The 21,804-nt window shown below is 44.7% G+C and overlaps 1 protein-coding gene across 1 annotated transcript in view; it reads right to left on the minus strand.

Moving 5' to 3' along the window:
* LOC147705871 (fer-1-like protein 4) overlaps positions 1 to 21,804 on the minus strand; it is a 1,142,165-nt gene that overhangs the window by 658,629 nt on the left and 461,732 nt on the right. Inside the window, exons 17-18 of the mRNA XM_086932323.1 lie at positions 12,722 to 12,920; positions 3,052 to 3,172 (exon numbers count right to left, since the gene is read on the minus strand). Of these exons, the coding sequence (XP_086788449.1) occupies positions 3,052 to 3,172; positions 12,722 to 12,920 (320 nt within the window). The remainder of the gene's footprint in view (positions 1 to 3,051; positions 3,173 to 12,721; positions 12,921 to 21,804) is intronic.

Consider the following 21,804-nt stretch of genomic DNA (forward strand, 5'->3'; position numbering starts at 1 on the left):
TGAGATCACGTTATTGTTTTTGGGTATTCTTAGATCAGACTATTACAGCGGTTGTTTTTCTTTTTGTCTGTAGAGTTAACCCCTGATGACGGGCCATGCCCGAAATGCATTGGGTTGTGTGATGACATAACACGCCTGAATTCTTGACGTATTTTGATATGGATTATAAATGATGAAATACGAAATTTGAACTGGAATAAACACCGGAAATCTGATTAAGTTCGGATATGAACAATATTTTGTGAATCTTTGTTTACATCATTAGACCGGCTGGTCTCATTGAACAGTTGTGCGCAGGGAGGTTCTCTTCCTAGGCGGGAGAGCCTTTCTACATTGTCATTACAATGCCAATAGCTTAACCTCTCGCACATGCGAGACCTATTGCATTTGCACCCACACACACACAGAGCCACACACACACACGCAGAGCCACACACACACACACACGCACACACACACACACACACAGAGCCCACACACACAGCCACACACACACACAGAGCCACACACACACAGAGCCACACACACAGAGCCACACACACACACACACACACACACAGCCACACACACACACAGAGCCCCACACACACACACACACAGAGACACACACACACACACAGAGCCACACACACACAGAGCCACACACACACACAGAGCCACACACACACACAGAGCCACACACACACACATTGAGCCAGACACACACACAGAGCCAGACACACACACACAAAGAGAGCCACACACACACACACACACAGAGCCCCAGAGTATAATTCCAAGAGCCAGCAAAGGCGAGTGTGTGGAGGGAGTAAGGGGTTAAAACTAAGGGCGCAAAGCGTGTCTGTTTTCAATGCGTATATAGCTGCTGCTGCACGCAGTGAATTCCCGCGCCACCCACGCCCCCCAGCACCTTTCTGCGGCTCACAGGATGCCGCCCGCACCCGGCCTGCACCCGCCTCTGCCACCATTAACCTGTGCTAGGCGGCGCCGCACTCACCACCTCCGGCGCTGGGTAAACAGGGGCCCGCCTTCACTGCAGCCGCCGCAGTCACCAGCTCCAGACTCCCCCTGCTGGCAGGTGCACCTCACGTAGGCCTGGGCTCTTTATATACTATTTATTCACTGCAGTCAACAAGGCGCGCATGTAGCCTCCAGAAGCAGTTCCGCAGCCCACTCCACACTTAGACCGCACGCCCAGCTATTACCGCCGGGAAGGGAGAGATAAGCCACCACAAGTATTTTCGGAGCTCACAGGCCCTTTTAGCTGTCGGATCATTCACGCCTAGGGATAGTACATACAGCCATTCCTCACCAGCATGCCAGGCGGACTGCAAACACAATCAGGGCTCTCCACGCCCGCACACCAGCTCCAAAGCTATCTCACCCCTTGAAGCCACATACCAGCTATAGGCCTCCAGACAGTCAGGACTCCTTGTGTTCTCAGTCCACCTCTGCCGCAACTCTTCCAGCGCTCTCATCAGTCTCTATGCCCAAAGGCAGGCTCTCACTCCCAGCTCCGACGTGGGGGGGGGGGGTTTACTGCTCACCTCAGCTTGTATCTTTACGCAATCTCGTACCCCCGATCCATGCCTGGCAGCTCCAACTTGACCGCGACTCCCCCTTGCCTTCATCTAACAGGTTCAGCGCGCATACTGTGCTCCCGCTATCTCGTACTTGCTGCCACAACAATGTTCTCTCCAGGCACCCCTGCCATTTCAGCACCAATCACACCCTGCACTGGGTGGGAGGGTCCGCAGCCCGCACTCGCAACACAAGTTCCTAGCAGCTCCGGCCACACAGCACAAGTACGGCAGCCGCCATTTTACCGCCGCAATAGGCAAAACGTGCGCACGTACAACATTTTGGATCAAAAATATTGGATGGGTATTGCAACGCGGGAGTGTTTTAGAATATAGAGAACTCGGTGTATGCGGTTTAAGGAGTGAGACGTGAGGTGGTGGGGAAATGAAGACGCTCAAAAGGTTGAGGGAATAGGAGATAAAGAAAAGAGATGCGACCTGGGAAGACAAAGAAGGGAGAGTTGGGGAGAAAAGCTGAGCGGGACATGGTGAAGTAATGGGCAAAAGGGGCGCAGGAACGACACAGAAGAAGCCGAATAGACGAATCCCCCTCCTCCAATGAATACTCCACTGGTCTGCCGCGCGGAGCACGTCTTATAGGGCAGCATCTCTTTAGCAGCATGCTCACTTTGGGCTCTGTTGTTTTCCAAGGCACATTTTCCCTCGTAGAAGATCATGGAAAACCGACAGTGTGTTTAACAAGCGCTCGCATCTGCACAGCCTTTAGTCTCTAAGCCCCGTCCTTTTCGGACTGGACGCCCAACTTCCTGCTGGGGTAAAAGGTTCCTTATCTTCTTTATAGGGCCATTTGGAACCATAAAGAAGATAAGAAACCTTTTACTTCAGCAGTAAGTCAAGGAACCCAATCTGAAAAGGACGGGGCTTAGGTAGAAAGAAGAACGTCACTAGGACCTCTTCTCCAATGGCTGGCCACCATTTAGGAGGCCAGCCAATGGAGAAGAGGGGCGGAGCTTAACCCTCGCTAGTGAAGTTCTCCCTAAAACATAAAATCTTGCGAGCTCAACTGCGCATGTGCGCCACGCAAGACTTAAAAATTAGCACTGTATTATAACTGGACAAAATTATAAAAATATAATGCTCTGATTTGTTAATATTCCATTTGTCAATAACATTTCTGTGGTTTAGGGATTGGTGACTGTGTTGTTTCTGCTAATTATGAGCAAGAATTTCGCAAAAAAACACATGCACAGTAATTGTATGTTGGACAAATATGGCCAAACATTACACTGACACAAAGGTGTTGCTCACAAAAAAATATGGCACCATGCTTAGGTTTCACTCAAATACTCACAGATCTCTAAGACAGCAGAATGATCAATGGAACTTTAGCTCTGTGATAACCGTCTACTGCATGAACAGGAAGAAAATAACTGCAACAACTAATGCCCAACCAAGTGCAAAAAAGTTCAACAAATACCAATGGAACTCAGAGAAGCTAAACATTACTCACCAATCTTTCTGCAATTTTGATTATCCAATTGGAATTGCAGAGCCTCCATGTATGGTCTTCCCAATGACTCCAGACGTAGACACATGGCTTTTCATGGACCAATGAGATACAACTGTAGGAACTACAGTGAAAAGCATATTATGAGGTATTGAGCAGACACTGCAAACTAAATATACCACAGTCTCAGAAATGTTTGTGGAGAACCTTCAGAACAGTTTGTTAGAATACTTCAATGATGTGTGCATCTGTTCAAGAATGTAAGCAAAAATTACAATTTCATTTGAAAGAAAATAAAGCAAGCAAAAATACATATAGGTAATTGTTGGTTTCAGTGGTTAGAGTGACTACTATCCCTGAGCAGCAGCACTCTTAGATCGCTCAAGTGATGTTTCAGTAACCAGCATTAGAAAACTATTTGTTAGTATGGGTATTGTCTTGAAATGTAACTGCATTTCTACACTCCTGACAAGGCACTGAAGCTGTCATTTCCCATATATAGGTAAGGTAAGATATAATGCATGGGACCAAAGTTCTGCTCTCATGTTTTAGCCACTGTACCTAGGTGTGAATTGGGCACAAACGGAGTGAGGGCTTGAGGGCTAGGATTCCTAAGTATTAGGTACTAATACACTGCTGGGTAGAGACTATTTAAGTTCAATGCAGCCTATTTAGGAAGCATTTTGGTGTTGGTATGTTCACCAGTGACTGCCCAGACTCTTACCTTAAACATACAGTTACTCCTATGCAAGGATATGGAAAAAAGTGTAAGAAGAGATATGGTCATGCACATGGATGCCTACCATCTGTGGAGAGGCCTGTCACATACAGTTTATACCCATTGATTATGGTGGCTAGGGATATGCCCAAAGATAAAGGATGGTGCCTTTGGTCGTGCATCTTGGATCAGTTGTGGTGAATGCTTGGTCGTCCACCCAATGGTGGAAGAGAAGAAATCCATATGAATGGGCACTATGCTAAGGGCCATGAAATATGCTCTGAAGATTTCAACAGGAGTAGCATTGAGTAAACCCATAGTAATAAGCTTTATATAAGCTGCCCTCAAATATTCTCTGATGGATCTACTTTGAGTGAACAGAGTAGCAATTATTGTAGGCCAGCTATAAAAGCCTTGATGAGTCCACCCAAATGTTACATAAAGTAACCCATAGAAATAGACTTTAATCAGCCATTCTTGCTATGTTTTATGAGGGTTACTCCAGGTGTGACAGATATGCACTCCCAGTGTGATGGAGGTTGGCTCTTTGGAGTAAACATTACACAACCAGTCATGGTGGATGTTATGAGGTTTAGCTCAGGAAAGGCAAAAGAGTGCTCCAAGTATAATTGAGAGTGAGTCCCCAGACAGATGTGCTATAGCCTGTGGACACCAATGGAAACTCTGGTATTACAAGCAATATAGCAAACTACACTTCCCACAAGTGATGCTGTACATACAATAACATCAGCGAGATTTAAAGTAAACAATAATGAAAGTGTAGAATAGCAAATTACATTTTATGCTGGTTGGCATGTTCACACCAAACAGGGGCAGATCCCAAATGCATTTCAATTCAGGTGCGCATTATACAGGTTATATAGTTGGCTGAGGCAGACACTGAAGAGGAGTGGGTCAAAGATTCATCCTGTTTTGTACAGCTCGCTAGATACTGATAAGTGGAGTTGTGATTGGGGGCTGCAAGAATAATTCTCGATCAGTCAGAGTGGCAGAAGCCGATCCAGTTATGATTGTGCACTTTTATGCGACATTCCTGTAGTCTCCAAAAAGGAGTGGTGATGAACTGCATCAAACGTGGCTGACAGATCCACTAGAAGGAACACACATTTCTCAACTCCTTTACACAGTGATCTTCAAAATGGTGGTGGACAAAAACAAGCAAAGATAGCTTCACAAAAGATGTATCGCTCTAACATGACAACATGGCAGCCCCAGTATCAGCAGGTGACAAGGAGAAAGAGGAAACTGTACTAAGGATTGGACAGTGCTCTGCAAAAGGAAGGGGGGGGAGGGTGAGCACGGATACAGGGACTAATAAGCCAAATATGGGCAAGTCATTAGGTGTCACAGAACAGCAAGCCGGGTCTGGTGGCTCAGTGGACTAATGCGTCTACTGCAGGGGCCTGTGTTCGACCTCATGGTCACAGGTTCAAATCCCGGCGGGTCCACTCAGCCTTTCATCCATTTGGGGTCGATAAAATGAGTACCATTGAGTTGGGTAACAACAAACATCTGTTATTTCAGCGCCAAGAGGCCCGTAGTGGTGAACGTGCGCTTTACAAATACCCATGTTATGTTATGTTATGTTATGAACTGCAGAAGGGAAAATATGTAGTGACTCTGCAGAGGGAGTTACCTGAGTAGAAAGGCACAGACCAATCACATGACTCTGCAGAGGGAGTTGCCTTAGTAGAAAGGCACAGACCAATCACATTAACTCCAATGCCTGCTTACTGTACACAAAGTGTGTGGCCAATACAATCTTGATAACCAAATTGCACCTGGGATTTCTTTGTAACATCAGTCTATGGTTTTGATTTCAAGACCCTACACCAGTTGGTGTCTCAGTGGCAGTATCAAATATGCTCAGGTCTATATGTGTTTTACAAAGGCCCTCATACAGTCTAACTCGTGGGTAGCGGTATATCTTGGTCCTCCGGTAAGAAAAGTTAGGTGGTTGATTTTGTCATTGGGTCCGCCTAAGTTTCCCGTTCTCCAGGCAGTCAACCTTCCTCCACCTGGAGGGAGACCATCTGGTTCTGTAACGGTCATGAATTTGTTGATTTTAGCGGAAAAAAGTGAGGTAAAAAAGACCTACTTTCCTGTACACTTTACTTTATTCGTCAGGAAGGGGTAAGATTAAATTGGTCAGAACAGTGGTCACATGGGTAGTATCCTGTAATTGGTCTACTTGTCCAGGTGTCAGGTTAGATTCCTTCTGGCTTTCTTTTGATCTTGTGTGGATTAGAATGTCTTGAATATCCTTTGTTCTGTTATTGGCAAATCTGGGTTTTGGCAATTTCATGTTGCCTGAAGTGAGCATATTCCAGTTTTTGTTAATTATCTTCTTTACCTGGTTTGAGGCTATGTTATAACTCGTTACTCAGGTAAGGATATTTGTATCCTTCATTTTAGGCATCATGTCAAGGAGGTTGTCACGGTTCTGATTTCTCGCTCTTTTTTTTTAGTTGATGATTGTATTGGAATATTGTCTTTCCTTGAGTTTTCTGCTTAGGTCATCTGGCTGTTGTTTATATACCTGTATACAACTGCAATTCCTCCTGATCCTTAGAAATTGGCTATACGGAAGATGTTCTCTCAAGGATCTTGGGTGGAAGCTATTAAATGAGAGGAGGTTGTTTTTGGCAGTTGGTTTGTAAAAAGTCTTGGTGGATATTTTGGTGTTTCTGTGTAGATGGAAATGTCAAGAAAATCTAGGGTGGTCTCCTCTGCCGTATAGATGAATTTGAGAAATTCATCCCTGGTGTTGTTCCATGTATGAAATTCTGATAAGGTTTCTGGTTTGTCTCCCCAGATCATTAGTACATCGTCTATATACCTTTTCCAGAAGAGGATCTTTGCCTTGAAAGGGTTGGTTTCACTCTGGAGGTGTTTTTCCTCGAAAGTTCTTACATACAGGCCTGCCAGACTTGGGCCAAATGTGCTGCCCCTTGAGGTCCAGTGCGTTTGGAGTTATAGGGTCCCATTGTATTCGAAATAGTTTTCGATTAAGGCTAGGGGGCAGTTCTCCAGGATGAAATGTCTTGGTGTTTTTTTATGGCCAATTTTCTTTAAATAGAATCTCTTCGATAGATTTTAACATAGCTTATTGGTGGAGGCTCGTATATAAGCTCTTTATGTCTAGGCCAACTAGTCAAAAACTGCCTTTTCGGTATGTCACATCTTTAAGAAGGTTTAGTAGATCACGTGTATCTTTTAGGTAGGTGGATTTTTGTTGTACCAGAGGTATCATGTAATGGTCTTCAAATTGTTATAGGGGTTCTAACATCGAGCCTATCCCTGATACTCTAGGCCTCCCTGGAGGTGGATTCCTGTTCTTGTGGGTCTTTGGAAGGGAATAGAAATATGGTATCCGCAGGTTTACGGATCTCAGAAAATCTGCCTCATTTTTTGTGATCCAGAAGTTCGTTTCTGCAGCTTCTGTTATGATCTTGATGTTAAAGTCTTTCTGTCGGGAATAGAGGAATCATTCTGTAGTGTCTCTCATGCCCTAGAAGATCTGTGCATTTTTTGTGATAAGCTGATGTTGATAGGAGCACGATGCGGCCTCCTTTGTCCTTTGACAGAAATTCTCTATATCATGGTCTCCCAAAAAAAGATACTTGATTAGCTCCAAACCATATGAAACACTGCTACCAGGCTACTTAGAGAAACCCTTGCACATGTCTACACTTCCCACCTTCGTCCTCTAGTGCACTAGCTCCATGAGAGCAAAATAAGCATTTTGAAGGCCATGCACGTGTGTCACAACTTGCCAGAAATTTCACTATTATTCCCCTACCAGAGTAATTTGCTCTTCTTTACATCTTCTGGTAAGAATTTCCAAGATTCACAGGATGCATTCTGGATACTGGGCTTTCTCCTTCCAGGCTGCTAATATTTGAAATTTTCTCCCGGACTGGGTCTGAAGTCAGCCAAATCTGATAATATCTTTATAAAACACTTAAAAACCTGTCTTGCCAAACTGCCTGCTGCTAATTCCCTACATTTGTTCTCTAAACCAATACCAGGATGTGCTATGGGGTATCAGATTTCTAAAGACATATTATTCATTCATTCATTCATTCATCTAACCAGTGTGGGAGAGAGCATTTTTGATTTCCAGGACTGGCGTATTTGATAGCCAGCTCCCCTGCCAGCTTGACAACAGAAACTGAAGTCCTAAGTTCTGCTGAAAGGCTGTTGATCCTATCTTACAACATGAACTGCAGACGGGACACTGCCTGGAAGAAGAAATCAGTCCATGGATTTTAAATACAGGAGCTGACCAAAGCATGACTAGACTTTGTATCACTAGTACTGTGTTGCCCATGGGAAAGATAAGTGCTATAGTGAACTGTGGTGAGCCTTCCTGTCCCTCTACCTCAGTGTTTGCCCTGTGTTGCACCACAAGAGACCTTAAACTTGCTCCATCACCCTCCCTGGCCTGGGAGACACTGGTCCAATTGTCATAAAGACCCAAAGCTCCACAGCCAATGAAATATTTCACACATCAATCAGTAGTCATAATGCTTTCTTCCTATATGGTCACCCTATGTAGCCACCCAGGTTTCCAGTCGTAGGAACTGGAAGCCTCTATATTCCCCCATCAATCATTTGTTTCACTCCGGGTGGACCATTCTTTCTATTCTTCAGAGAATCACCTTTGACATACTGGGATAGTCTCTCTATTGTTTGGGTGGCATGATCTATTATTGAACCTGAGGAAGCAACAACATCACTGCACAGCATCACCAAGCAGCAATGCCTAGAGAGCGAGTCCCCTCCTGCCCTGAGATGTAAAGACATTCTCCTACATCAGCTCCAATATCTGTGCATTCTCTCACTTTCCAAAGAGTGCACAGGGGTGAGGAGCTGCACAGGAGCTGGTGAAAGAGCACACATTATTTGTGTTGTTTTTCTCCGGTCTCAGCACAGCAAGTGGTCAGCACAGAATGAATTGTTGCAGGTGTGCAGAAGGCTTTGCACCTCTGTAGTCAGTGCCACTGATTGGAGCACAGATTATCAGATAGGACATGGTATTCAGCAGTGTAGACTTTCCTTGCTTGCACAGAAAACACAGCCACTGCTGAGGTAATAGCAGAGACAGCTTCTCTCAAATATGCATTTTTGCTAAAGCCAATAGGTCTCGCACTTGGAACCTATTGACTTTGCCAGTTGGTTTTAGCCATGCTGCAGTGTTTTTGTTGTTGTTGCCAATCTGAGTTGATTGGTAGTTAGGTAATAAGAAAGAAATGCTGGGGAGGAATATGTAAGTAAAATGGGGGATGCACAATGGGGATGCGGGAAGTGGGAAACAACACAGGAGGGGCAGAGAAGTACACGTTAAAATAAAGCAACACGGGGGAAGAACAGAGCACACGGTGAGACAAAGCAACACAGTGACGGGGAAAGCAACATGGGGGACATACACAGCATGTGCGGGACAGAGAGGCATGTGGTAAAACAGAGCAAAACTGAGGCCCAGGGGAGAGGGGGGAGTACAGAAGGAAATGCAATTATATGAAATGAATTCGTACTTGTATAGCGCACTTATACCCTGAGGCGTGTTGGCGCTGTACGCATACCGCTGTGGAACCCTTCCTGGCTTTTCCCTGTGAAATGTCCACTTCTGGGCACCCCCAAGGTGAAGCCAGGCATTCCAGCGCTGTTGGGGCCGTTGTGGAGATTAAGCAAACTATTGCTCAGAGTTGCAGAGTGGGACCCATGATTAGAATAGGCACCGAGGCGAGAATTATCAGGTCCGAGGAAATTGAGTCCAAGACCAGCCGAGGCGGGAATTGAACCCTGGACCCGGGCCAGACCTCTGCATCAGGGTCTGCCGCTCTAACCATTGAGCCACACTTCTCCAGGTCACAGCGAGACAGCGCAATACAATGACTGAGGGTGGAGGGCATAGAAACAGTTGGTGAGAGAGAGCAACAAGGAGATGTGGGAGCACAAAAGAACTTGGAAAACAAAGCAACATGGAGATGGGGGCAGAGACGCACACAGGGAGGTAGAGCAACATGGAGACATGGAGGCAGAGAAGCACGCAAGGGATCCAACAAGAAAACATGTACTGTTGTAGAGTATTTAAATAAAAAGTAGTATAAACAAATTAGCAGAGTATGAACACAGTAATGCTCCAGGAGAGGTACAAATGTAGGACAAGGAAGTAAACCCCACACAAGCCATCAAATTAGATGTAATCAAAAGAGAGTGACAATGAGGCAAACCAAAGGGAAACAATTGGTTGGCTCTAAGCCCACTATTAGCTAGCAAAATGTGTCACAACAGAGAGCTCATACACTGTCTTAGGCAAAACTTAAAAAAGATACAGCACAGGTGATATTAGTGCAAGCTGCCCTCACCAAACAGGAATAGTCTGTATAGAGGTTTCACTCACATATTAAATAGTCACAGTAAATGCTGCAGTAGGGCCAATGGGCTATTCTTATTTGCAGGCCCCAGGCAGCAAGAGAGTGCACAGTTTATTTTGTTTTAGGGCAACCTACAGAGAAGATGAGCAGAAATCAGCTTGATGCCAATACACACAAGGAAAGCTCCACAATGGTTGCAAAAGGGGAGACCTGCACCTGGTCAGAAAGCTGTATGGGAGTAGAACAGGACGCACTCATGGCACACAGTTGACGTTGGCAGTGGATCACGCCCTGGATTCTACTTCAGGCCTAAATTCATTCATACTGAAGACATTTTGGGAAGAATCTAGCACTGATCCTCTTAAAGCAGAGCATCATCCTCAATCTCTTCATTTTGTCTCAAGCTCAGCAGAGGGTTTGGGCATCTCGGCTCTGATGTCACTAAAGCCCACTAAAGCCCACCCACTGACTACCAGACCCTACATCCGATGAAGGCTGAATTTGCATGTAGCAGGAAGGATCCTCCTTGCTTACATCAATGCAGAGGACTTCAGCAAAGTAAGGATATGTGTTCCATCAAAATCCTTCCTAGCGCATATTCCTGAAACTGGGCTTCCATGGCATTGATGTAATACACCCATGGTTAAGGGGTGGCAACAGAATAACCAAACTTTGGAAAAGAGAAAGTGCATGGATTATCAAACTCAGGGCTGTAGAACATGGCATGAAAATTGATAAAGAGATTTTTGAATTCCTGTAAACTCAATATTATGTATGACATATGTTTTTCCCAGTCTCTGGATTTTTCCATATCATGTCAATCATTTCCTTCAATATTATTACACCTATTCTGTAACTAACAACTGTCCCAAGAGACAATGAGGTGGAAGCACCCTTTTTACTAACTCATGTTTTGTGTATGATTCACTTGGTCGGTTGATAATAACATGCTCGCTACATACATAGAGGTTTCAACCTTGGCCGACAGTGACTTCTGTGATTCATGGTTGTTTTTAAATATTTTTAGTATTGTTCTCTTGAACTGATACTGAAATGGAAATATTAGTTCATTCTATACTAGAAACTTTCTTTTCCATATGAAAGTTAGAAATTCTTACAATCATGTCAATATGGCGGCCCTGCAATTGCCCATGGTGCATCTTTCTGAATAGACCGGTTTGAGATTCATAAAATCGATAGACCTGTAGAGGAATAATACATTTTTTAGAGTTTGGAGTGTTGCTTGAAATAATGGTTTTGATGCAATACGATTCCGGGCCGCCTTGCCAACTAATAGGTTTTGGCGAGGCTGAATTACAGATTCATAACATGGTCAACCATAATTGTCTATTTTACAGTTTGACTTATATGTCATTCGGTAACATGTTAGACTAATCCCTGGATTGATGTTAGAAGGTGATAGTTTGCATGCTTTTTAATATTAGACCGGATCAGGACAATATGGCCACTGGTTTCATTTCCAACTTTATGTGCCTCTTCGTTTTGTGGTCCTTTCTTCATGTTGTGCACACAATCAAGTGCATGTTTAATAAAATGGCGCAAACCGTACACATATGAGGCATTTCAGAAATCCGGGTGAGGCTCTGGACCATGGCACTGCTGCGGTAAGATCTATTTGTTGATCTTTCGAATATTTACTGTTTGTTTGCTTTTATCGTCATGCCGCTGACTTATCAAGGTTAAAAGCGCCCCTGAGCACGGACAAAGTTGTGTGTGTCAGAAAATATGGAACACATTTGAACCTCACCATAGGCGTTGTTTTAACGATTACTACGCTTTCTATCATTTCAGGTGGAAAGAGACTGCAAGACTGACGGGGAGGGGTAGAGGTGGGGTGGCGGGGTTGAAGGGAACACTTGTGCCTGTCGGGGGATGCATTATCTGCTCCACTCGGACTGCTGCAGGGGGTAGGGTGGAATCCGGCAAAGCTGCTGCCCGCGGTCCTGCCCTGCAGCAGATCCCATGAGCTTGGGCATATTTGTAACAGAGAATTGGGGATTACACCAGGAGTTATCCCTCCACTTGAAATAGCCCACCTCGAAATAAGAGACCACAACTGTATGGTTTCCTGGCTCAGCCAGATAGCTTGATGGTCACAACCTGCTTCATCCAATCTCTTTTCCTTTAGGGAGGAATACCACTTTCTGTACCGCCTTTTATACTCTCCAGACAATAGTGTGGTTTTACTGCTCTATAACCATTTAAAGTGGTTCACTTGCCCTTAGTGGTTTGGACTCGCTGTACAATATTACAAATAGAAAAATAAAGTCACGTTTAATACAACACCACCCGCATATTATGACATAATTCAAAGATTGGCTTGAAAACTTCAAATAAAAAGCTCTTCTGCTCTGAATTTGGGAACGTCAGCTTGTTCTTGTGCTTTGTTCTTGCATAAAGTTACTTAGTGAAGATGGACTAGGTGGCATGCACAAAACGTGTCCTTAAAAATCTTAAATGATTTCCTAGTTAACAAAGAGGACAAGAGGAGGAAGGTAAGCCTTGATGCAATCACCTTGCTAAGTCTCACCTGTCATACTCGGTGGGCTCAGGTCGTTTGCCAGGGGTCATTGATTTATCCTGCATTGCTGTAGTCGAAGGCATAATTTCCAATTCCAGCTCGTCTTCAGAACCAGCATCCAGCAGGGCTTGTCTGTCTTCATCAACCTCTGCTTTCTCGCCTTTCTTGGGAGCTTTTGTGATGACTTCAGCAGCTTTACCATAGTTCCCTTCGAACAATATTGAAAGGTAGACATTAAAACTTTCTATCTTATGTCAGAGCTACAGTAACCTCTGATACCACTCTTACACCCACCATACCTCCACCTGTATTGGTTTCACTTTCTCCCAGTGCTAACCAAAGCACAAGGGTTAGTGCCAAAGAAACACACATGCACAAGCATATAGACAAGCATGTATATAGCACCACAATCCACATAGTATAGTACTGTATTATTGACACCTGAATATGGTGCTACAAAATAACAGCTCCAAAAATATCATGAGTTTAATTATGTATAATGTAATACAGAATTACCCTACTTAAATCCACATATATGTACTTTGATGACATATGTCCTCAATGGTACGTAGAAGTAGAATTAAGAGTAAGTCAAGTGAAGTCAAAAAGTAATTTTATTGTGACCATAGTCTTTAAACAGGTGCAAGAGGCAGTATCACAAGTTTAAAATTTTCGCATAAAAGACGATAAAACATTATAAAAATTCATCCAATGTTGGTTAAGACTCTTACATACCCTTATACGTTTACTAACGCCAATAAAATTGCATTTAAGCTAAAACTTAGCATTGCATTTAAAGCCCATTCATTTCCTTTAGTTCGAGTATAATTTCATTAAGTTAAAATTCATACAATCCTACAGATTATTCCTGGTTTCTTAGTACACTCAGTACCACCTTTATGTATTTTCCAAGGGCAATTACAATGTCAATAGTGAGAATTTCAGTTAATAGGGTGGCTGCCTGCGCCCTGGTTCTTATATCATGTTTTAGGAACGCAGGCCGCAGCCACAATTTCCGCTGTTCCAGTAATGTCAAGCAAGCGAGTAGGATATGTACCAGGTCTCCTTTGCATCCCAGGTTACACCTGCAGCACCCTTTCTGATCTAGCATTTTTGCATTCAGTTCTTTATTTGTTAACCATGGATTAATCCCAATCCGCAGCCTTAATATCTCCTGCCTATAGCCGCGGTTCGGTAAGATGTCTAAGTAAGGAAACCAATTTTCGTTTAAGATCTCATCATGTGTGCTACTGATTTCTTTTTCGCTAAGTATCCCATATCAATCATACTAGATACTTCCTTCCCCTTTAGTTTCAGCTCACTCTTAGTGCACAGTAATTGATGCGTTTCCTGAGACACCTCTACCTTTAGCCTTTTGCAAATTTGCATCAATCTTTCCCTACATGCTTTTGCCCATTTCAGGTCACTCTTTTGAATTTCATTCCTGCACCATTGTGCTACTTTTTGCCCACCTGGATCTTCAAATCGTTTTTAAAGTCTGATTATTGCCATTTGTGTTTGTATCTCCCAAGACTTTGTGCCAATTTCTCTTCTTATGGCTTGTACCATAGATGATTGTGGGAGAGAGAGAAGGCTCTTGAGGCATTTCCCCTCCACCAAGTCCCAGGCTCCCTTACCGCTCAAATAAAGGATTTCTGCTCCATACAGGACTTGGGGGGGATCATTGCCTCAAAGGCTCTTAGCATTGGTCGGTGTGACAGCTCTCCATAATCCCTATTAAACATTTTTAGGCCACATATTGAAGTGTGAGCTTTTTCTTTTTGTGTTTCCAGATGCGTGCACCAGTTTAGAGTCTTGTCAAACCATATACCTAGGTAGCGATACTCATTAACCGTCTCCAGTTTAAGCTCACCTAGGTACCAGTTAAATCTGCTTGTCTTTTTCCCAAAACATAGGATTTTTGTTTTATCTAGGTTGACAGTTAGAAATTTGCTGGCACAATATGCGTTGAAGGCGTTAAGCTTCTTTTGGAGGCCTCTTTCGGTCTGGTCTACTATTACTAGATTGTCTACATATAGTAAGCAGGGCACCTTGTGTCCATCCATTCTGGGGCTTGCACTCCCCTCAACCTCTAAGTAGGCCGGGAGGTCTGACAGGAATATGGAGAATAGCTGTGGGGCCAGAACACAACTCTGTCTTAAACCATTGTCAATGGGTATTTTTTGCGTCAGTGATCCCACGGTATCCCTGATGACTTGCGCCCAGTTCACAATGTGTAATTCCTTTATTATAGTCAGTAGGTCGCTGGGTATGTTTACCTTCAGTAGTGTTTCCCATAGGCATACCCGATCTACTGAATCGAAGGCTGCTCGGAAGTCAACGAAACAACAGCATAACTTGCCATTTTGTTCCGTTGACTTCTTTGCCATAGCCCACAATGCAAATCCATGGTCTATAGTGGAGTTTCCCTCCCTAAATCCTCCCTGTTCTATGGGAACAATTTGGAACTCCTTTACCCATGCGTTGAGTTGATTCAATAAAATTTTTGTAAAAACGTTCTCTCCTATGTATAGGATGTTGATCAGTCGGTAATTTTGTGGTGCCTCCATGCTCCCTTTCTTATGGATTGGCCTGATTATTGCACCCTTCCAATTAGGTGGCAGTATGCCTTCTGTTAGTATTATATGGAACATCTGTGCAAAAAATCTTGCCCACCACTTTACTTCTGACTTCAATATTATTGCAGGAAGGTTGTCGGGGCCTGCCGCACAAGTTAGCTTCAGTTCTCTTATTGTATGTTCTACTTGCTTTTCATTAAACTTAGATTTAAGATCCTCCGATATTTCTTGCCATTTGTGGGTCTCTACATGATCTCTGGGAGCTCTTACCCTGTACAATTCCCTTATATACTTCTCCCATGCTGCCTCACTAACTACACATTTTAGTCCACCATCCGTTGGGCCAATTGCTGCCTTTACCAATTTCCAAAATTGTCTAAGGTTTTTTTCTTCAATTGCTTCGAACAGGTTTGACCAACACTTCTCTTTATATGATCTTTTTGCGTCATTTACCATTTTTTTAAATTCTCTTTTCAACTTGTTTATGTGAACCTGTCTCTCATGGGTAAAATTCTTTTTTTGTCTTCTTTGTGCTGCCCGTATCTCCCTTTTTTTAGAGAACCATTTTACTCGGCTGGGTGGTTTCTCACTAATATTTTTATCCCCTTTTAGTTCTATTCTTAAACACCGGACCACTTCCTCTAACTTTTCTATAAACCATTTCAAGTTTTTATTCTCTAAATTTTCAGGCTCAACTTTAATTTGCATAGCCTTCAGTTTTGCCTGATATTCCTCCGTAAATCGTTTCGTCACACGTTTAGGGTACTCGACCTCCTGGGGGATCACTTTGTCTCTGGGCATTTTTCTCCCCCAAATATTGTTAGGTGCAGTAGGTTATGGTCACTAACCTCTTTTTGTTCTAACTTAAATTCCCGTACTTGGGGGAAATTCCAGGCTTGTATAAACATGTAGTCGATTGGACAATTCTGTGAGCCTATTTTAAAGGTCTTCCCTGCTGGAGAAAATGTCTTCATTCTACCATTCAGACATTAGAGACCCCTACCTCCTAGGAAGTGTACTAATTCTGCTTCCTATTTCGATATCTCCCCTACTGGGAAGCTAGCAGGGTTTATTCCATATACCTCTAACAGTTCTCTATTCCAGAGGTCAGCCTTTTTTGGATTTAATTTATGGTTGAAGTCCCCCATTATTATCAGAATATCCGATGCATATTTTTCTAGTATAATGTCGACATCCTCTTTAAAAAACCTCATCTCATTCTCATACTCTACACCATTATCCCACTGCATGTATACATTCATCACAGTCAACATTTTGTATTTCTTTTCCACTGTCAATAGTTCTAATCTGCTGGATTGAACCCATTTACATTTCATTTTTAACGGTGTTACTTCTCTCAGAACTTTTGTTGAAACCAATGTCATTAGTCCCCCCGCCGGGCGGCCAAAGCTTTTTTTCGTGACCGGGCGACTTAATTGTAGATATCCCTCGATGATTGGGGTTTCGTCGCATGTCCAGGTCTCTTGTAGGCAGGCAATGTCCACTTTATTTACTATGTCCTTTATATATTCTCGCTTTAGCTCATTGCCTAGCCCATTCACATTCCATGTTAGGAGACCTAGACTTTGCGGCCTTTGATCTCCCTATCTGCAACCCTTTACTTCCCATTCCGGCTAGTACCTGGCCCTGTGGGCTTTCAACTCTATGGCCACTGCTGGGTTGTCCTGAGGCTAACCTTACTCTCTGCTTCACAGTACGAGATGTTGTTGGTTTCTCCTTTACCTTCTTGCTTCTCCAGTTTTTCCTTGGTTCTATCGGGTCTTTGTTGATTTAAGTTCCGATTGCATTGGTCTATTTGGTACGTAGATCAGGGCTGATGCGTTTAGGCCTGGCTGTGCCTCCCTCTCTGGTTTCTTCCCTTTTCTCTTTGCTGTTAGGTTTAGGGCTCGCTTCTTTCCAACCCTTTTCTTAGTGGGAGCCACTGAATATACCCCATGTCTTTTGATCAGCATTGGGCATCTGGAGATATATATACGTTATCTAATACCTCAATGGATTAATTTGTTATACTTTGATCTGTGGGTTGAGGTGTCCCTGCTGGGGTTACCACGGGTGCCTCTACCGGTTCATTCACTACACTTTCATCAATGGGTGGTGCTGTAACTATTGGGCTTAACATCTTTGGCATTTGGCTCTGTATCCCCGCTAATTCCTCTTCTATCTTTTTTAGGTACAGTTTCTGGGCTTTCATCACTGCATTATTTGAAAGTGTTACTTCAAGGATTCCTTGTAGTATCTTCTGTAACATCAATATTAGGTCCACCAATGATGAAGTAGGCGTTACAGAAAGATCCGGGTCCTGTGTGTTGTTTCTGTCTGGGTTTAAATGATGGCTAGTTCTTATAACGTCTTGCTCCGATAGAGTTTTTTGGGCGTTTTGATGCTGCGGGGATTGGTCTGGCGCTCCTCCCCAGATGTAGCTCTGGCTCGGTCTTTCGTTTCCCCTTAGCCCTTCATTTCCCGAAGATTGTAGAGAGTACATTTTTGGTGATGATGATAGACGAGGCGCTGATATGTGCAGATTTTGGCTCACGAGCGTCAGGTTTATCGATATGGGGGCCTCCCTTCCTTCCTCTATGTCGGGAGGTTCTTCTTCGGGGTGTTTTCCCGTATCTTTCCTTATCTGGTTTACAGCTGCTGCCCCTGCCTTTTCTCCGCCCTCCGGGCCATATTCCTTCACGTCTTCCTCGTGATCCTGGATTATTACTGGCTCTATAGGTTTGTAATGTTTCCCTACTAAGTCCTTTATAGATTTAGATACTGCCATGTTGTCTTTCTGTTTCGAAGTTGTTGGAATACAATCCCTTTTAGCCTGCTTGGCATTTTTAGTTGCCCTTTTAACTTTCCTTTTCTTGCGTCGCCCCTTGTTATTGTCCATGATTGAAGCCTGGCTTTCCTGGCTCTCTTCCAATGATATTGAGCCCTCCAATATTTTACTCTTCTCTGGGCTATCTTCTTTACGCTGATTTTGCCCTCTTTTCGGTGCCATTTCTTTAGTTTTTGTTGCCTAATGTGTAGTACTGTTGTTATTAGTTTCTCAATTTTAATTAAAAAGTAACTTTTTATTTTTAAAAATGCGTAAATTCTTTCCCTTACCTCTGTTGTGCCTTGTACCCACCAGCCTACCTTGCCGCACTTGTTGTCCTCGATTACGGTGTCTTTCAGGCTTTCCTAAACTTATTCTCCTTATACTACGCAGATACCGTGGCCGGGGTACTAAGTTCACACCTTCTATTCTTGTCTTCTTCCTCGGGTGTTGTCTTATTTTCAGACCGGTGACCACTTCTGCAGGGAAATATAGATTCTGCCGCCCCCCCCCCCTTCTGCTGTCCCGCTGTCGGCGTGCCTCTGCTGCTCCCTGGCAGCGGCGAACTCCGTGCGGGCACCCCCTCCCGTTATGCTTCCACGGGGGTGGGGGATTGAGGGGCGGCCAGATGGTGTCACTTCAAGCCGGCGAACTCGCGCTTCCGCGTTCTGCGCGTTCTGCACGGCTGAGGGGTGTCTCAGGGAATTATGCGGGTCCTAAATCCCGGGTGCCGGCTTGTAACCATCATCCATCCATCTTTATGGTCTTTTCAAAAACAACTCAAGACCTGGCTCTTTAATCAATAGACCATCTATAGTTTCCTCAGGGTAAATACTCAGATACTTAGCGCCGAGACGCCCACGGGCCATTGTATGCGCTCTACAAATATCAAAAATAAATAAATAAATAAATAAATAACTGGCGTCCTGCGGCGTTCTGTCAACCAACAGCCCCACACTCCGCGCTTCGTATTCTGCGCGTCCCAAGAGCCAGCGTCTTCACTTTTCTGGCTTGTTGCCGGCATCCTGCGGCGTTCTGCAAATCAGCAGCCCTACACAGCCCCACGCTCCGCGCTTTGTGTTCTGCTTAGCTGGGGGGCTGGGGGGCCGAGAGGAGTCTCGGGGGGGTCTCACGGGTGATAACAAGTGTGAGCTACCCACTGTCGGTGTCCTCGGCTTCCTCGGCGTCCTCGGCGATCTGGCGTTCGCGCACTCCGATCTGCGCTCGACTATTCGGTCTGGCAAGGCAAGGCTAGGCTAGGAGACAACAGAGCTCCAAGAGTAGCATATATATATATATGGGAGAGATAACTATAACTTTTGACCCGGCAATGCACTATTTATGACCTCACACATTACATCACTCATGACATGTTCTAATACATCATTTACAACATCACTGATGACTTCTCAAATGATATCCTTGTGGCCAACCCACCCGGAGGCAGCCAACCCCATGCGGCATGCGGCCTTTTGTCACATGCAGCATGGGGATGGCCACAGGGCCTGGCTTGCAACCAGGCCCTGCGTCCACCTTGTCATTTTAAGGACTGCCTTCGTGTCTCTGACTCCCGCCACCAATGATCTATCCCTAGCTCTCTTCTCAAGCCAAGCTATTAATCTGGAGGCCTCAACCCTGATGTCATGCAGACGCCGTTGTATGGCCAGTGCATTTGACCTAGCTGCATTCTCTGCTAGGACCCGTAAATTGCGCTGACGTAGCCCTTCCTCTGCTACTCTTTTCTCAAGGATAAGGAATTCCTGCTCTACGGACTTGCACTCCACCACTGTCTCCCTCTTTTTCCCTCTGATCAGAGCCTGGGCCTGTCCACAGATCACTGCTTTAAAGGCTTCCCTCAGGGTATATGGGGATGCCACTGAACCCCGGATCTCTTGAAAGTATAGTTCGGCTGCTGTGCACAGCTTCTCTTTTATTTTGCTATCCCGCAGATACCACTTGTCAAGTCTGAGGAAGGTGGCAACATTAACAGTTGGGGCCCTGACTCTAACAACCACCGGGGAATGGTCTGGGATTTCTCGAGCATAGTATCCTCAAGTTTTCCCACCTGAGTGTGGTGTGTGAAAACCTAGTTGAGGCATGAGAAGGACCCATGGGGAGCAAAGTAGAATGTGTACTGTTTCAATGAGGGTTGTGGGCTCTCCATAGGTCTATCACCCCCATTGCCCACATGAAGGCTGGCAGGGCCCCCCCTTCAGAGTGTCCCCTCACCACTCCCAGTCTGTCCAGATCAGGATCTATCACCGCATTCATATCACCCCCCCAACAGTAAGTTCCCAGTGGCAGCTCCAAGAAAAGGACACTGAGTTTTAGTAGGACTGCAGTATGCAGTCTGGGCAGAACATACAGGGAACACAGATTCAAAGAGTGGTCCTCCCAGGTGCCCGCCAGGGGACCATATAACATCCCTGAGCATCCCACCACACCCTGGTCACCATGAGAGGCAGCAAATTCTTAACCAGGATGCCCCCGTCCTGGGAGTTTGTTGAGTGCCAGGCGTGGGCCAGGAGTTTATAATCAAATCGGTCCAAAGCATTCTAGTTGTTACCCCTAAGGTTTGTCTCTGGGATCAGGACAACATCAGGGGAGTGGTGTTTAATATATTGTAAAACCAAGGTGCATTTGAATTTATTACCCAGCCCAGTTACTTTCAATGTCCATACGTGTATGTTTATGTTGCTCCCCTATCCCATGCATGTGCAAATTGTCAGGATTTCTCTATGCCACCTCACTTTGGGCATTGTCTCCATCCCCACTGCATTTGATCCATTTCCATGATGAGCAGAACAAGTCAACACTACTACAAAATCAAACATTCCCAAGAACTCCCCCCTCCCTGTGCTTCTGTATAGTGCGTAATAAACCTCCCACTTCCCCAACATGCAGAGGACCTGTCATCCAAACTTGTGCATGCAACAGTGGAAAGGCGCTAAAATCACCACCATGAACTAACCGGATAATGATCTATCATAATTTAGTAACCATTAAGAGCCGGAGTTTAACAAGGTCCGATGTCTCTTCGGGGTCCAGCTGCACTTCTGAATTCACCAAGTCAAGGAAAAATGTCAGACATGTGATCTGCGGGGTTCTGTTCATGCATCCCCACGGTTCGCCTGCCCAATCCACCCCACAAAAATTAGACTAACAATACCAGTTCACTGTGGGTTCCATAAAAGTTCAACATGTGCCAGAGATGGACTTCCGTCCTGGCGGGCTGATCGAGGGCTCCCGGCTCCATGACTCAGGCTTGTCTCCTGGAGTGGAACCATTCCTTCGGTCTCTCCCATGCCCCGCCATTTTCCAGCCCCCCAGCCAGTCCCAGACTTCCTCAGGAGTCATGAAGTGTAGAGATTTGTCCTCTGCGATGACTCGAAGCTTGGTCAGGTACATCATTATGTACTTAACATTCATTTCCCTGAAGGCTCTTTTGACAGAGTCAAAGGTCCACTGTTGGCATTGCACCTGCATAGTGAAACCTGTAAAAATATGATAGTGGCATTTTCATACAGCAAGTCTCCATGCGACTGGCCACTTGAAGGATTGCATCATAGTCCCTATAGTTAACTATATGAGCTATGATTGTGCGCCGGGGGGCCCTGGGCTCGGCAGCAGCCCCAACGCCCATTGGGCCCGCTCAATGGAGAAGTTTTTAGATAACCTTTTGGGGC

Source organism: Lissotriton vulgaris, chromosome 7, assembly GCF_964263255.1.
Source record: "Lissotriton vulgaris chromosome 7, aLisVul1.2, whole genome shotgun sequence".
Lineage (NCBI taxonomy): Eukaryota > Metazoa > Chordata > Amphibia > Caudata > Salamandridae > Lissotriton > Lissotriton vulgaris.